This window comes from Mustela lutreola, chromosome 7 (genome assembly GCF_030435805.1).
Source record: "Mustela lutreola isolate mMusLut2 chromosome 7, mMusLut2.pri, whole genome shotgun sequence".
NCBI classification, from domain to species: Eukaryota; Metazoa; Chordata; class Mammalia; order Carnivora; family Mustelidae; genus Mustela; species Mustela lutreola.
The window spans coordinates 139,180,225-139,198,076 of NC_081296.1; the positions used below are offsets into that span (position 1 = coordinate 139,180,225).

Here is a 17,852-nt window from a genome sequence, read left to right on the forward strand (position 1 = left end):
ACATAAGACAAATATAATGATTATTTCTCTTTATAAAAAAGAAATGAGGGGAACCTGGGTGGCTCAGTCAGTTAAGTGCCCGACTCTTGATTTTGACTCAGGTCATGATCTCAGGGTTGTGAGATCAAGTCACATATCATGTTCCATGCTGGGCAGGAAGCCTGCTTGGGATTCTCTCTCTCCCTCTCTCTCTGCCTGTCCCTCCACTAAAAAAAAGTGCTATGCAGGATCAAGTATATGCTCAATTCCCTCTTATCCCCAAATAATTTACCTACAACCACATGGTAACATCTAGACTGTGGGGCCTAGGTCTACGTCCTGGTAATTTTCCCTTCAAAGAGCCCTAAAGAAAATAAGTGTACCTTGGGTAAATATCCTTAATGCATTTCCTGTACTGGTGGAAACAGGGGGAAGCCAAGAAGGGAGTGGCCTGAATTAGTCTGTGTGTCATCCCAACTCCCACAATTCATCATAGTTTCAACTTTGAACTTTCAACTTCATTCATATATCAGAACTTTGTGATTTAACCAAACCCCCTCCTCTAGTAGTTTTCTGGTATCTTCTCCCAAAGGACCTAATATAGCCTATCTTTCAGAAGAGGGCAATCAGTCTTCAAATAATTGAAAATGTATTGTGTAAATTTTCATCTCACCACATCTCCATTCATCTCATGTCTCCAATTTAGAAAGTGTGAGGTAGCAGGAAAAACACTGACTAAATATGGATTATAAGATTTAGGCTCAATTCTGGGTTCTGCTGCTTAGTTAGTTTTGTTTTACATGTGCGAGTGAGGACCCTCAGTCAATTTCACATAGCCAATTTGTTGAATTTACTCTTTCACTGATCTGCTGAAAAACTGTTCAACTACTTATAAATGACAGCAATTCATTTTAGATAGGGTAGAAATTTCTTTAGCTAGGATAACTTTTGAAGATGTCTGTGATGTTTTATTCATCCAAGTACTAATTAAATTTTAGTTTAGTTTTCAGGATGTAGCTGTTTTACCACTGCTGAATTGCAGTGCATTTGAGGACTTTTCTTTGCTTGGCAATATGACTTTGCGGAATGAGAGTTTCTTATGTATATTGACTCACAAATGTATAGATTTGGGATGCCCAGAGCATAGTTCTTTCAAATCATTTTCAATCCATTCTGCTACTGTACTTCCGTAAATGGAAGGATTTGCTAACCAGCTCAATTAGATTACTGTTTTTATTGTTCTAATCATTTGAGAAGTGATTAGTGTCTAAATTATGAAACTGACATTCTACAAAGATGGACTGAAAAAACACAGCTGAGATGAAACAGCTGTATATTAAGACTAAATAAAACCTTAAAAAATTTCAAGGTGTTGAAACACAATTTTCTATATAGTTTTATGTAGGTAATAATGATAAGATTTTAGGAAAGCAATCTGGTGACTATGAACCAGCAAACCTGGCTAAACTGGTGTAGATCAGTTCAGTGAAATCTGTCATTAAGTGCACTGGCTCTTTGGAGAACCGGACATTGAGTAAACAGGTACTTAGCAAACTGGTCTGCTTCTGCATGTGATCAAATCATTCCTCCTCCTAGTTTCTTAGTCTGTAAAGTAAGGAGGTTGGCATATTGAGATATCATTTCACACTCATCAGGATGGCTACTATCAGGCAAATGGAAAATAACAAGTGTTGGCGAGTATAGAAAGAAATTGGAATCCTTGTGCAATAATGGTGGGAATGTAAAATGGTACAGCTACTATACTACAGAACAGTTTGGTGGTTCCTCCAAAAATTAAAAATATGTGATCTAGAATTCCCATTCCTTTTTTTTTTTTTAAAGATTTTATTTATTTATTTGCCAGAAAGAGAGAGAGAGCACAAGCAGGGGAAGTGGTGGGCAGAGAGAGAAGCAGGCTCCCTGCTTGGCAAGGACTCTGATGCAGGACTCAATTCCAGGACCCTGGGATCATGACCTGAGCCGAAGGCAGACGATTAACCAGCTGAGCCACCCAGGCATCCTGGAATTCCCATTTCTGAGCATACACCCAAAAGAACTGGAAGCAGAGTTTTGAAGAGATACTTGGATACAGATGTTCACAGCAACATTATTTATGAGTCAAAGGGTGGAAATAACTCAAGTATCTATTAATGGATGAATGGATAAACAAAACAAAATATAGTATATACATACAAAAGAATATTATTCATCCCTAAAATGGAAAGAAATTCTGATACATGCTACACATAAATAGGATATTATGCTAAGTGAAATAAGCCAGTCACATGAAGACAAGTACTGTATGATTCCATTTACATGAGGTACATATAGTAGTCACATTCACACAGACAGAAAGTAGAATGGGGTTTTAGAGCTGAGGGGAGGGGACAGGGAAGTTATTGTTCAGTGGGTACAGAAGTGCAGTTTTACCAGTTGAAAAGAGTTTTGGAGATGGATAGCACTGATGGTTGTACAATAATACAAATATACTTAATACCATTGAACTGTACTTTTAAAAATGGTTACCATGGTAAATTTTATGTTATGTGTATTTTGCAATAATTTTTTTAAAAAGGAAAGGAAATGAGGAGGTTGGACAAGAAATTCTCTTAGATCCCTTTCAGCTATTAAAGTTTATGATTCTTTGAGGTCAACAAAGTATGAAATTACAAGTACTGAAAACAAACAAAAAAAAGTGTCATCCATAAATAGTATTACATTGGAAGTTGTAGGAATGGGAAGGGCTTAATAAAGTGCTATAAAAAGCTCCATTTTGGACCATACAAAATGATGATGATTATTATTAGTGTTTGCTTTTGATATAAAGTAATGAATTCAGATAACAATTTTCTTTAAGAAGATCTGATTCATAAACAGTTAAGAGCTGTTTATAGGCAATTGATTATAAATATACCCAAAACAGCTTTTAATATTATAAACAGGAAGTGATTAGAGAGAAATTACCTCATTCATCATAGCAACAAAAACTGTAAACTATCTAGGAATACATTTTTTTAAAGATTTTATTTATTTATTTGACAGAGAGAGACTGGGAGAGAGGGAACACAAACAGGGGGAGTGGGAGAAGGAAAAGCAGGCTTCCTGCTGAGCAGGGAACCCAATGTGGGGCTCAATCCCAGGACCCTAATATCACGACCTGAGCTGAAGGCAGATGCTTAACGACTGAACCACCCAGGCGCCCCAGGAATACACTTTTGTAAGAAGTGTACAGGCCTTACAGGAACTAAAACTAAAATTCTACTGAAAGACATAAAAAAATCTGAATAAATCTGCCTGTAAGGGAAGTCTCATTATTATAAAGATATCAATTTTTGGGTGCCTGGGTGGCTCAGTGCATTAAAGCCTCTGCATTCAGCTCAGGTCATGATTCCAGGGTCCTGGGATCGAGCCCCGCATCAGGCTCTCTGCCCATCAGGCAGCCTGCTTCCCTTCCTCTCTCTCTGCCTGTCTCTCTGACTACCTGTGATCTCTGTCAAATAAATAAATAAAATCTTTAAAAAAAAGATATAAATTTTCTCCAAATCAATCTATAAATTCAATGTAGTTCTAAGACTTCCAATGGGAATTTATTTTTGTGAGCTTGATAAACTGATTTTCAAGTTTCTCTTAGGGAGTAAATATTTAAGAAAAGCCAAGCATTTTGAACAAAGAAAGAGGACCTATCCAAACAGATATCAAAATACATTATAAAGCTAAAGAAAACTAAACCAGCATATTGGAGCTGGAGTATATATATAAGTAAAACAACAAATAGAAAGTTGGCCATCCAGGAACCCACTCATGCATACACAGAATTTGGTAGGTGGCACTTACAGTGGGAAAAAGAGATTTTTTCAATATATGGCTAACCATTTGAAGAAAAAAAAATAAGGTTTGATACCTGCCTAATGAAATATATAAAAATAAACTCCAGATGGACTAAATATATAAACTTCAAAATTTTACACTTAAAAAAAAACTATAGAAGTACTAGAAGAAAATGTGACTAAGACCTTCTATATAAGATACAAAACATAGAAGTCATAAAGTTTGATAAATAAATTTGACAAATTTTAAAATTCCACTTGGCTACTACAAATAAAGTAAAAAGACAAGGGACAAACTAAGAGAAAATACGTTTAATAATTCTGAAAACTGGGGTCCTTGGCTGGCTCAGTTGTAAAAGCATGTGGTTCTTGATCTCAGAAGGTGGGTGTGAGTCCCATGTTGGGTGTAGAGATTACTTAAAAATAAAATCTTAAAAAAAAAATCTCAAAACCCTTTGCATTAAATTGAAGTGTGGAATCTGCAATCAGATTGCCGAGATTTGACTATCTTGGCCAAGTCCTCCACCCTGTCCACCTTCTTCCTCCTACTCTCTGCCTCTCTTCCATCATTTTCTTTTTTGTTTATCTAGTCATCCATTGAAGTACACTTGGGTTGCTTCCATCTTTTGGCTATTGTGAATAATGCTGTTATAAACATGGGTAAACAAATATTTGCTTGTATTTTAGAGGAGAATCATTAGTTTGTTTTTTGAATAAAAAGTAACATACAAAATAACAACAAACCAAAACAAACAAAAAACCCTGAACACTACAAAAGAAAGCATAAAAAGAAAAGTGTTTCACATCTCATACCTCTTCCTTTCTGCAGAGGTAACAGCTATCACCAGAAATATTATATATAGATCGATCTATCTATCTATATACATACACATTGCTTATTTTTTTCACTTGACAATATACCTTGAAAATTATTCTACCCACCATGTAAAGGTAAGTCCTTCCTCATTTTCCCCTTGATATGTTATTTATTTATTTAATGTACCTAGTCTACAACTGACAGACACCTAGAGTGTTACAGCTTTTTATACAAGCTATGTTGCAAATAATATATTTGATCTAACATCTTTAGCTTTGCGCAGTGGCAGTATCGTAGCCAATGAGGTTTATCCGAGGCGCGATTATTGCTAATTGATCTAACATCTTTGCCCATATACATGAGCATGAAAAAAAACTCTTAGATGTGGAATAGCTGGAAAAAGTAAATACATACTGGGGGCCTGGGTGGCTCAGTGGGTTAAGCCTCTGCCTTCGGCTCCGGTCATGATCTCAGGATCCTGGGATCGAGTCCCGAATCGGGCTCTCTGCTCAGCAGGGAGCCTGCTTCCCTCTCTCTCTCTCTCTGCCTGCCTCTCTGCCTACTGTGAGCTCTCGCTCTCTCTCTGTCAAATAAATAAATAAATCTTTAAAAAAAAAAAAATCCATACTGAAGACTGTGATAGCTACTACAAACTGCTGGTCTCAGCAACAGTGTTTTGTTTTATTTTAAAGATTTTATTTATTTATTTGTCAGAGAAAGAGAAAGACAGAGAGAGCACAAGCAGAGAGAGCAGCAGGCAGCATGAGCAGCAGACTCCTGGCTGAGCGGGGAGCCCAATGCAGGACTCCATCCCAAGACCCTGAGATCATGACCTGAGCGGAAGGCAGATATTTAACCCACTGAACCCCCAGACGGCCCTCAGCAATAGTTTTTAAGAATGTCTGTTCACTACACTTGGGCACTTCACATAACTACCTAAGACTGAGTGTTTTTATTTTGAAATGAGAATTTTTTTTTAATCTTAAAATGAGGACATTTTGTGAATTTCAAAGGAGACAATACATATAAAGAGTCTGTTACATAGATAATAAATGTTAACAACAATAATAGTAATAATATTCTTAACAATGGATATTAGAAATATTGAGAGTGATTAGAATTCAATAAGAAAAAAATAAAGCCAATAGAAAAATGGGTAAAAACTTTATTTGGTCAATTTCCAAAAGAGGAAACATACATAACAAAAATATAGGAGGACATTCAAAATCAGAACTAGAGAATACAGATTAAAACAACACAGTAGTCTGGGGTGCATGTGTGGCTCAGTGGGTTAAGCCTCTACCTTTGGCTCAGGTCATGATCCCAGGGTCCTGGGATTGAGGTCCTGGGATTGAGCCTCGAGCCCCACATCGGGCTCTATGCGCAGCAGGGAGCCTGCTTCCCCCTCACTCTCTGCCTGCTGCTCTGCCTACTTGTCATCTCCGTCAAATAAATACATAAAATCTTTGAAAAAAAACAACAACAACACAGTACTCCATTTCTGCCTATCATATTTTACCATAATAAAAACAGGGATAATACTAATGATATTGAGGGCGGAGGGGATAATCCTCTCCCATATACCATTGATGGAAGTAGAAACTGGCACTAGCATTGTAAGAGCAATTAGAGGTACCTACCAAAAATTTAAATATGCACAAATATTCTCAGCATTTCTACTTACAGCAATCTAGCCTAAATAAACATTCAAATAACTGTTGAAGGTTATGTGTGAAGATATTCACAGCAGCATGATTTGTAATAGCAAAAAGAAAAAAGATACCCCTTCCTGAAACAAATAATATGAACACTCAGCAGTATAAGGAATAAATGCATTTTTATATACTGAAATGTGAAACTATAAGCTATTAAAAGCTATTTATAAGCTATTAAAAAAATAATGCACTGGGGATTCAGTTAAGTGTCTGCCTTGGGCTCAGATCATGATCCCAGGGTCCTGGGATTGAGCCCCGTGTCAGGCTCCCTGCTCAGCCGTGAGTCTACTTCTCCCTCTGCCCCCACACCCCCAATTTGTGTGAGATCTCTATCTGTCTCTCTCTCAAATAAATATATACAATCCTTAAAGAAAATGAAAATGCAATGGGGTGCCTGAGTGGCTCAGTCGGTTAAGCATTCCACTCTCAATTTTGGCTCAGATCATGATCTTGAGGTTGTGAGATCGAGCCCCACATTGGGCTCCCGGCTCATTGAGAAGTCTGCTTCTTTCCCTCTTCTCTCCCTCCGCCCCTCCTCCAGCACACGCTCTCTCTCAAATAAATAAAATAAATCTTTAAAAAAATATATTAAATCTTCATGTTTTGCCATGGAAGGATATCCCTGATATACTGATGAATGAAAAAGCAGAAAAAATATGGCCTGTATATTATCAGTACAAACATATAAACATATATATATACACACCCATACACACACACACACACAGATATCTATAGGTATAAAGAGGAAAGACTTTCAAAGTGTATGTCATGTATTAATGAAATGCTTGATTTGTTTTTTTATATTAACGTATATTATTCTTAGAATTAAAAAGGTAACCTAATAGTTTCTGTAATTAGGAACATATTGAGTCACTCAGTAAATATTTACAGAGTGCCTACTACACCTATCCAGCACTGACATAGATGCGATGAACAAAACTGATGTACTCATTAGAACTCGACTGTGTGTGTGTGTGTGACATGACAGAGAATAAACAAATGAAAATTTCAGATAATAACAAGGAAGATGAAGAAAACTGTAAGTGGCAAGAGTTACTGCCTAGAGGGCAACTTTAGATATATGGCAGCTAGGACGCTTCTGCGCAGGAGACATCCAGGCTGAAGTGTGAAGGTCAGTAATGAAGAAATCCAAAGTAACAGAGTTGATAAGGCCGTAAAAATAGCAAGTACGGGGGTCTTCAGGTGGGAACAGACCTGGTGTGTTCAAGGAGGAGACGGACCAGTGGCTGTAGATTAGGGCTATGAAGAGTAACATGGAATGAGATCTGAGGGAGGCAGAGGCCAGATCACATACACAAATGGGCTTGCAATGTACCTTGTTAGCTTTCCTGAGTCCTTTCCTTTGATTTAACAATCCAGGTTTCACATATTAGTCATCTGTAACTTACAGAGCCAGCTATGTGAATTCATGCTTTGAGGCTGGTGTGTCTAGGTGAATAAATCAGTTAGTACGTGAACCTGCCTGAAGCCTGGTGTCTGTATCCCGATGCACTTATTTTCCTTTCGTCTATGCATAAGTAGTAAAACTTGTGGATTGGTAAAATGTTTGATGTATACATAGTATATACACATACACATATATGTACACACACACACACACACACACACACACACACACACACACATCCGGGAAGAAAACTGCTGGGTGGTATTGATAGAAGTCTGTGGAAAGTGAAGAGATCTAAGCAAGTGATGGTTCAGCTACATAATACCTCTACACATGCCTTTAATCCTGTATTCATAATTTCTTTGTGGTTTCTAGGTATATATTATATTTCATGGGAGAAGGTATATACTATAGCAGTGCTTGAGAATCTGGTGTTCTGTAAAAACCTGGGGAACATCAAGCATCTGGCGTATTAATCCCCAGAATTTGAGGCATGTTTACTTGCAAACTCTTCCTTTACAGATAATTCAAAGTAATGTTTAGCTTGAAATATATTAAATTCTGAAGTTCTGTTGACAAATTAGCATTGTACCCATTATGAATAATGTCTCTATACTTGACATTTTTACCATCTAGGGCCCAGAAGAATGGAAAGAAGGAAAAATTCCTTTACATTTGTGAATCATTTAGAACAGCAAGAAAAATTTCATTTCACAGATCATTAAAGGATTTCACTTATCATATCCAACTAGCAAGCACCCAGTTCATCTACTGGTTATTATTTTGAGGGAGAAAACTTCTTTTATTTAACTCCAGAATGTAATCTCTGAGAATTTCCAAATATTTTGTAAGTTTATTGGTAACACTTCATGTGGGTGAGTAAAGACATTTCAAGATAATTCCAAAATCACAACTCTGAACACGGACTCCTGTTCAGGTATTATAGTGGCCTCTGCAACAAGGGGACGGCCACTTCAGCCTGTCTGGTTTGGTGAGGTTATTGTCGAGAAGCTCCGTAGATTCATCCCTGCTGGTTCTTAGGAAGTACAAGCTAGACTTACTGGGGGAGTGAGAGGAGAAGGCCAGAGTCATAAAAAATTTCGGACTGTTGGGATGCCTGCATGGCTCAGTCAGTTAAGGGCCTGCCTTTGGCTTAGGTCATGATCCCAGGGTCCTGGGATGGAGCCCCACTATCAGGCTCCTTGCTCAGTGGGGAGCCTGTTTCTCCCTCTGCTTGCCCTTCCCCTGCTTGTGCTTTCTCTTTCACTCTCTCTCTGACAAATAAATAAAAATAAAATCTTTTTTAAAATTTCAGAATGTTTATAAATTATTTAACAATAAACACTTTAAAAAAAATTATTGTTGGGGAACCTGGGTGGCTCAGTCACTAAGCATCTGCCTTCAGTGCAGGTCATGATCCCGGGGTCCTGGGGTGGAGCCCATCATGCTCCCTGCTCAGTGGGGAGTCTGCTTCTCCCTCTCTCACTTCCCATCCCCTCTGCTCATGCTCTCTCTCTCTCTGTCTAAAATAAACACATAAAATCTAAAACAAATTTAAAAATTTGTCTTTTGGGGAACGGATACAAGAAAAAGACATTGACTTTGTCATTCCTGAAATTGCCTAGATTTACAGTATTGTTTCATCTCAACATTTTTGCAAGGAAATTCAAATGGCCAATAAATACACAAATAAAATACAGTGTCAAAAACTTAAAAATTTTTAAATGCCCATGTTTGGTAAGGGGAAACAGGAGCCCTGATACATTACTGGTAGGAATATAAATTGTTTCAAACTTTCTAAAGGGTAACCTGATAATATGTTATATAGAAGCCTTAAAATAAATTTATACTTCTTGACCCAGCAATTCCACTTCAAGGACTTTATCCAAAGAATTGCTCACAGATATGTGTAATAATATAGCTAAAAGGAGATTTCTAATAGCATTTATGGTAACAACTCCAAACTAGAAACAATGACTAATAAGTAACTGACTTAAATTATGGTAAATCGATAAAATAGAATATTACGCTGTTATTTAAAAAGGGTATGGTTGAAAATTATTTAAAAAACTTGAGTTATGGGGCACCTGGGTGGCTCAGTGAGTTAAGCATTCAACTCTTGATTTCGGCTCAGGTCATATTTCAGGGTCAGGAGATTAAGCCCTGCGACAGGCTCTGCACTCCACAGGCAGTCTGCTTCTCTTCCTCTCCCTCTGTCCCTCCCCCTGCATGTGTGCACACAGGCATGCTCTCTCAAATAAATAAAATCTTAAAAAAAAAAAAAAAACAGAACAACTTAAGTTACATCCTCTGATCAAAAACCTCCAATGACTATTCAAGCCATTTGGAAAAAAAAATCCAAAATCTTGGGCACCTGGGTGGCTCAGCGGGTTAAGCTGCTGCCTTCGGCTCAGGTCATGATCTCAGGGTCCTGAGGTCAAGTCCCACATCGGGCTCTCTGCTCAGCGGGGAGCCTGCTTCCCTCTCTCTCTCTCTGCCTGCCTCTCTGCCTACTTGTGATCTCTGTCAAATAAATAAATAAAATATTTAAAAAAAAAATCCAAAATCTTATTATGACCTATAAGGCTCCATGTGGCCTGGTTCCTGGCTTCCTACCTCAGAGAGGACAACTTCCCCCTGCCCCCACCTCATTCACGTCTTCTGCTCTTACTCAAGCATATCAAGTACCTTCAGTTTCAGGACATCTACCTTTGCTGTCCCACCTCAGTCTGGAACACCGTCCCTTGGTCAGCTCTAGAGCTTACATCCTCACTTCCCATCCACCCATGCTTTTGTATGTTTTGTTTTTCTTCATTGCCTTCATCACCACCCATATTATATAATCTATTGTTTACGTGCTCTACAAATATTTTCTAGTCTGCCTCCCTCTACTGTAATAGAAGTTCTAGGGGAGCAAGGACTTCCTTTCATATTTTTCTGTATCTCTGATGCCCAGAACAGCACCTGGCTTAAAGTAGGCATTCAGGAAATATACTAAATGAGTTTGTTAAATGAATGAATAACATGAAAAAAATCATCTTTACATATTAAGTAAAAAAATAAAAGATCCAAAATAGTATGTATAGTATGGTTTCATTTTCTACATCAAAGAATAGAAAAACATGCAAGAAAGATGACAATCAAAATGTCAGCAATATTTATGAGGTGCCTGGGTGGGGTAGTCCGTTAAGCATTCGACCCTTGTTTTTGGGTCAGATCGTGCGCAGGGTCACGATTGAGCCCCACCTCAGCTCTCCATCTCCCTCTGCCCCTCCTCCTGCACACTCTGTCTCCCTCAAATAAGTAAGTAAATCTTTAAAAAAAAGTTACCAATATTTAAACTGTAAGTGATCTATAGGTACCTTTCATAGTTGCTTTTCTATTTAGTAAAGTTTCTACAATGGACAAATATTGCTTGTATATTAAGGAAAGAAGTGCATGCTTTTTTAAAGAAAGAAATAACAACCTACCAGTCCATTTAAGTTCTTTATGTTGTTTCTTCCTAAAGACAATATCCTCAAGTTTTCTGCAGTGGGGAAAAAAAAAATCACAGTTATTTGTTTATGAGAATCATATTACAGCTGTTGTAAATGTAGTATAATGAAGTGTTAATAAACTTTATATAATAAATATACTTACCTAAGGAGTAAGAAAGGCTGTATTAATAAAAAGTGGTATTCAAGTAGGAAGTTGACTTACTTATCATTGAAGGTAAACACTACAGCTGTAATTTCACATCATGACAACATGAAATTTACAAATGGTCAGCTATTTTGAAAGCATGGTTTTAAATTGCTGGCTAGGAAAAATACTTCAGGGATAAAATAAATAAAGAAGATTTGAACTTTAAATTTGGAAGCCTATATACTTCAAATCTACTATAGCAGGAGGACTCACATTAGAAAATAGGAACATATCTATGTATAGCCTGCCTCACTCCACAAAGGATTAAAAGTGAAATCAAATGAATTAGTATTTTAAAATCTTTTGCTTTCAAACATTTAAAGAGTTAGATTGTGATTTGCTTTAAAAATGCTTATTTGCGGGACGCCTGGGTGGCTCAGTTGGTTAAGCAGCTGCCTTCGGCTCAGGTCATGATCCCAGCGTCCTGGGATGGAGTCCCATATCGGGCTCTTTGCTCAGCGGGGAGCCTGCTTCTCCCTCTGCCTCTGCCTGCCTCTCTGTCTGCCTGTGCTCGCTTTCGCTCGCGTTCTCTCTGACAAATAAATAAATAAAATCTTTTAAAAAATAAATAAATAAATAAATAAAAATGCTTATTTGTGGGGCACCTGAGTGGCTCAGTGGGTTAAGTCTCTGCCTTCGGCTCAGGTCATGATCTCAGGGTCCTGGGATTGAATCCTGAATCGGGCTCTCTGCTCGGCAGGGAGCCTGCTTCCCCTTCTCTCTCTGCCTGCCTGCCTCTCTGCCTACTTGTGATCTCCCTTTCTCTATCAAATAAATAAAAAAATAAAATCTTAAAAAAAAAAAAAGCTTATTTGTGGGGTGTCTGGGTGGCTCATGTCCTGCCTTTGGCTCAGGTCATAATCCTAGGGTCCTGGGATCCAGCCCTGCATTTAGCCCCACATCCAGCCCTGCATCCAGTTGCTTCTCTGCAGAAGACTGATTCTTCCTCTCCCCTCCCCCTGCTGGTGTGCCCTCTTGCTGTGTCTCTCTCTGTCAAATAATAAAGAAAATCTAAAAAAAATTTAAAAAAAAAAAAAGATAAGGAGTACAACAAAAACAACGATGGTGAGGAATTAAAATTTAAATATTACAAGTATTAAACACAGGATAGATTTGAAAAATATATAATTAAAAAATCTAATTCTTCCATTTAAATGTAACTCTAAAAAAGCTTTAAAATGTCTTTAAAATGTTCAGATCTCGTGTTCTAATGTTCTTTGGATGACCACATTTAAGACACATGGTGGACGGGGCGCCTGGGTGGCTCAGTGGGTTAAAGCCTCTGCCTTCGGCTCAGGTCATGATCCCAGGGTCCTGGGATCGGGCCCCGCGTCGGGCTCTCTGCTCAGTGGGGATCCTGCTTCCTCCTCTCTCTCTCTCTCTGCCTGCCTCTCTGCCTACTTGTAATCTCTGCCTGTCAAATAAATAAATAAAATCTTTAAAAAAAAAAAAAAAAAAAAAAAAAAAGACACATGGTGGATACAGTCTCGCTGCCATCTGACAATTACTGTGGTTAAAACAGGTGCCAGTTTCTGGGATTACATAGTGTCTATGGAATGTTTATTTCAATAATGAGAAAATCCAAGAACCATCTGTTACTGTGGATCACTTACTTAAGCCATTGAGGTTGGCAATTTTTTCAATGCAGTTTGTAGACAGTGAAAGCTTCCTTAAAAAGAACAAAGGAAAACTTGAATTAATACGAAACAATTTTAAGTGGTATATTAGATAAATAAATAAATAAATAAATAAATCGTGTATCAGGAATTAATCAAGTGCCCACACAAGATAATATTTAAGTCATGTTTTCTTTTTACACTGAATCCTTTTTTTCCCCTCTCAGACATGGCATGTATTCTTTCATTTTGAAATCAATCCTCATACTTTTTTCCTGATTACAGAAGTTAATACATATTTATTGTAGAAAATTTAAAAAAAAAAAAACTTTCTGAAGGTAATTTGGTGTTACCTATTAAATTTTTTAAATGCATGTGTTCTTTGACCCAGTAATTCATTTCTAGGAATACGTCCTATTGAAATGCTAATACCAATGCCAACAGATCTAGAAGATCTATAAGCTAGATTATTTAGTGTATTATACCAATGCCAACAGATCTATAAGATCTATAAGCTAGATTATTTAGTGTATTATTGTAATAGCAAAAAAAATGGGGAAAAATCTGTAAACATCTAGCAACTGAGGGATAATTAATGGAAAACTGCTGTCACTAATACAAATGGAATTGGGCTCCAGATACCAGCTTGGGAAGATGTCCATGATGTGCGCTCAAGTAAAAAACCACCTAGCAGAACGATACATTTTAAATGATCCCTTTTGATAAAAAGCAGAACTATAGGGTATCTGGGTGGCTCAGTTGGTTAAGCAACTGCCTTCGGCTCAGGTCATGATCCTGGAATCCTAGGATCGAGTCCCACATTGGGCTCCCTGCTTGGCAGGGAGTCTGCTTCTCCTGCTGACCTCTCTCCTCTCATGCTCTCTCTCAAATAAATAATAAAATCTTAAAAAAAAAAAAAAAGGCAGAACTATATATGTGCATGTGCAAAGATATTTATTTGCTTGAGTGTTAAATCATTCAGAAATGAATACTGAGGAAGTCATATGTAATCCTAACCACTCCACAGATTCCCCCAGAGAGAACTACTTTTAATAGTTTGTATATATTTGTCTAGATTTTTTCTACTCATAACTCAGTTATATAAAAAAATAATTTAGGGGTGCCTCAATGTCTCAGTTGGCTGAGCCTCTGACTATTGATCTCAGCTCAGGTCTTGAGCTCAGGGTCATGAGTTCAAGCCCTGGATTGGGCTCCACAGTGGGTGTGGAGGCTCCTTACCGAAAAAAAAATAAAGAAAAGAAAAAAATATTGTACAGGGACATAACTACACATTCTTAGTCATCCCTTCTTTTCTTTCTTTTTTTTCATTAGACATCCTTTCTTGACAAAAACATTTAATATTTTAGTTTACTTCATGCAAAAAATATAATAAAAGCTAATTTTATTGAACACAATCTGTGCTCAGAACTCTCCCAAGTACATAAACTGTTTTAACCATCACAACAATCCTGTGAAATAAGTACTATTATGATCACCCGTATTTTACAAATGAGTAAACTGAGGTACAAAGATGTTAAGGAATTTGCCTAATATTACATAGCCAGAAAGGGGCAGAGACTAATTTAAACCCCTTCAAAACTGACGCTAAAACATGTGGTCTTATCCTTTCTGATATGACTTGAAGAAGAATTCTTCATCTTTTTTTAATAAAAGTAACTACTGTACAGTGTAAATTACTGGTCAAATCTGTATATTTTCCAATAATCCCCAACTCCTGACTACTACCAGTGGAAAATGGGAGTGCCTTAAATGTGGGAATGTGATTGGGGATGAATTCTTTAATTGGTGTCTAGGCAACCTACCCAAAGAGATTGTCAGCAAAAATATGAATAGGCTGACTCTTTCCAAGCCGCTTCCTAGTACTATGGTACTAGGTACAAAACCTTCTCAAATGTTTACCTTTGAGATGTCTTTATGATAAAAAAGATATCTGACCATTTTGAAACAGTGCTCTTTGAAATCATGCTTTTGAAGCAAAAAAAAAAATCTAAGATGGAATTTTATATAATACACTGTGCTGTCATCATAAAGGACAAGTTGCATACAAAACGAAGTATGTTTGCTTTTCCCTTTCATTCCAAAGACAGATACTAGCCTAATGCATGGGTTCACAAATTATGTGTCTAAGAGATGTCAAGTTGCTTATTATAAATACAGATTGGGGTGCCTGGGTGGTTCAGTCGTTAAGCATCTGTCTTCGGCTCAGATCATGATCCCAGGGTTCTGGGATTGAGCCCCACATCAGGCTCCCTGCTCAATGGGGAGCCTGCCTGCTTCTCCCTCTCCCACACCCCCTGCTTGTGTTCCCTCTTTTATTGTCTCTGTCAAATAAATGAATAAACTTAAAAAAAAAAAGATTCCTAGATCTCATCAGTAGCTATTTTGTTTCTGTAAATTGGGATGGGGCTTATCTCCTGTATAAGGAGATTCTTATGCTGGTGGTCAGTGCACTACACTTCAGTGCACTTCGAAGCACACAGAGTGGAGAAAGCAGAAAGAACCCTAGGTGTTTCTACAATAGTCTACAGCTCTGAGAAGAGACATTGCTGCCAGAGAGCATGGTCACAAGGTGTCATGGTTTAATTGCCTCAAATTTGCCACAGAAGCTTGCCAAAAAGCATATAAGTATTTAGAAAATAAGTTAAGAGGATGAGTCCTAGGATCAAGTCCCGTATGGGGCTCCCTGCTCAGCAGGGAGTCTGCTTCTCCCTCTGACTCTCTACTTCTCCTGCTTTCTCTCTCAAATAAAAAAAAAAAAAAGAAAGAAAAGAAAAGAAGAGGAATTAATATAGATTTGGTACTTAAAGTCATGGGAAAATAGAATTACAAAATAATAAATATAATTTGATCTCAATTAGGAAAAAAAATTAGAAGGCTCTATATCAAAATGCTAATACTGATTCTCAAAAGGTGGGACCATTTTGGTTAATATTAATTCATTCCTTTGTGCTTTTTGTATTTTCTAGAGGTTTTACAATGTATTTTTATAATTTGAAAAAATTTTACAGCAGTATCTCTTAGTCCTCTGCTAAGTATAGTGCTGACTGGTAATCTTGTAAGAGAAATCATTAGATTTTATGCCAAGATAATAGTATTACTGTGTTATTTAGTTTCTCCCAAGAGACAAGGAAACCTCTATTCTCCAGGCACATTATACAAATTTTACTGTAAAAAAAAATACTACATTGTTCAGGGTTACTTTATTAGTAGTCCCATAAACCAGTAATCTCTTGTGTTTGGCCTTGCCAAAGGGGGAACTGCATTAGCCAAACAAACAAAAAAAGAGAAATGAAGATCATAGGAAACTAACACATTTTTTCTGGTTTGTGTATTTAGAAAAGAAAGGGAAAAAGACAAGAGAACTTACTCGCAATTAGCAAGTGTGGACAAAGAGGCATCCATCTTCTCTATAGGGGGAATCTGAGCATAAAGCTTAATCTCTTTGGCTTCTGATGGCTTCTGACTGGTTTTCTCTTCCTGTGACAAAAATTAGTTCGGAAGAAAGTGAAACCTGATTGTAACAGAACTAAAAAAGTACAGACTACCCTAAAGCTTTTCAAAGTTTATTTCAAAACAATTCTTAGAATTTGATAACTCTGCATTCTTTACAATTCACTTACTGACATTTACTAACTGACCCTGACAACCAGGCTTCTACATGGCCGGTTCAGATAATTTACGGATAGGTCCCAACCAAGCGGAAGGGAGGAGGAAAGAAAATGACCTTCATTTCTGTAATATTTAAAATCCTTGGGATGCCTGGGTGGCTCAGTGGGTTAAGCATCTGCCTCCAGCTCAGGTCATGATCCCAGCACCCTGGGATCAGTCCCATATCAGGTTCCTTGCTCAGAGGGGAGCCTGCTTCCTCCCTCTGCCTGCTGCTCCCCCTGCTTGTACTCTCTGACAAATAAGTCAATATATAAAATCTTTAAAATAAAATAAAATAAAATAAAATCCGTTAAGAGTCAAGACACCTGAATGGCTCAGTCAGTTAAGCATCTGCATTCAGCTTAGGTCATGACACCAGGATCCCAGGATCGAGTTCCCATCTGGTTCCTTGCTCAGTGGGGAGCCTGCTTCTCCCTCTGCCTGCCTCTCCCCCTGCTTGTGCTTGCTCTCTCTCTCTAACAAATAAAAAAACAAAATCATTTTTTAAAAATCCTTTTAAGAATCTATCAATAAAGAAAAATACAGCAATAACAACATGTTCTTGGGAAGAGTTCTTTGTCCCTAAGCACCCTTTTCTTAAATACCAGATTTGGATCTATAAGATCAACTATTTTGTCGCCTTATCTTGCTTTTTCTTTTCTTTTAATTTTATTTATTCATTTGCCAGAGAGAAAGAGTAAAGCAGGGGGAGCGGCAAACAGAGGGAGAAGCAGGCTTCTAGCCAAGCAAGGAATCTGATGCTGTGATTCCATCCCAGGACCCTAGCTAGGATCATGACCTGAGCCAAAGGCAGACACTTTACCGACTGAGACACCCAGGTGTCCCTCTTCTTGTTTTTTTCTGCACACAGTTCAGTCTGAGATAGAGCTCCAAAATACCAAGAATTCGGGAAGATGTCATCCTTACAACACAGCCCAAGTCAAAGAAAATAGTTTACTCTATAATAATTTACTACTAAGGGCGCCTGGGTGGCTCAGTGGTTGAGCCGTTGCCTTCGGCTCAGGTCATGATCTCAGGGTCCTGGGATCGAGTCCCGCATCGGGCTCTCTGCTCAGCAGGGAGCCTGCTTCCTCCTCTCTCTCTCTCTGCCTGCCTCTCTGCCTACTTGTGATT

At 37.8% G+C, this 17,852-nt stretch overlaps 1 protein-coding gene and 1 non-coding gene across 4 annotated transcripts in view; one reads left to right on the forward strand and one right to left on the reverse strand.

Moving 5' to 3' along the window:
* The window catches only part of DNAL1 (dynein axonemal light chain 1), a 74,536-nt gene that overhangs the window by 12,129 nt on the left and 44,555 nt on the right, over nt 1-17,852 (reverse strand). For all 3 annotated transcript variants that reach the window (XM_059182872.1, XM_059182871.1, XM_059182870.1), the window contains exons 3-5: nt 16,438-16,547; nt 13,047-13,102; nt 11,220-11,275 (exon numbers count right to left, since the gene is read on the reverse strand). In XM_059182872.1, the coding sequence (XP_059038855.1) occupies nt 11,220-11,275; nt 13,047-13,102; nt 16,438-16,547 (222 nt within the window). The remainder of the gene's footprint in view (nt 1-11,219; nt 11,276-13,046; nt 13,103-16,437; nt 16,548-17,852) is intronic.
* LOC131837334 (U4 spliceosomal RNA) lies at nt 4,895-5,035 on the forward strand. The gene has a single exon (XR_009355980.1). It is a non-coding gene; the product is annotated as a U4 spliceosomal RNA (small nuclear RNA).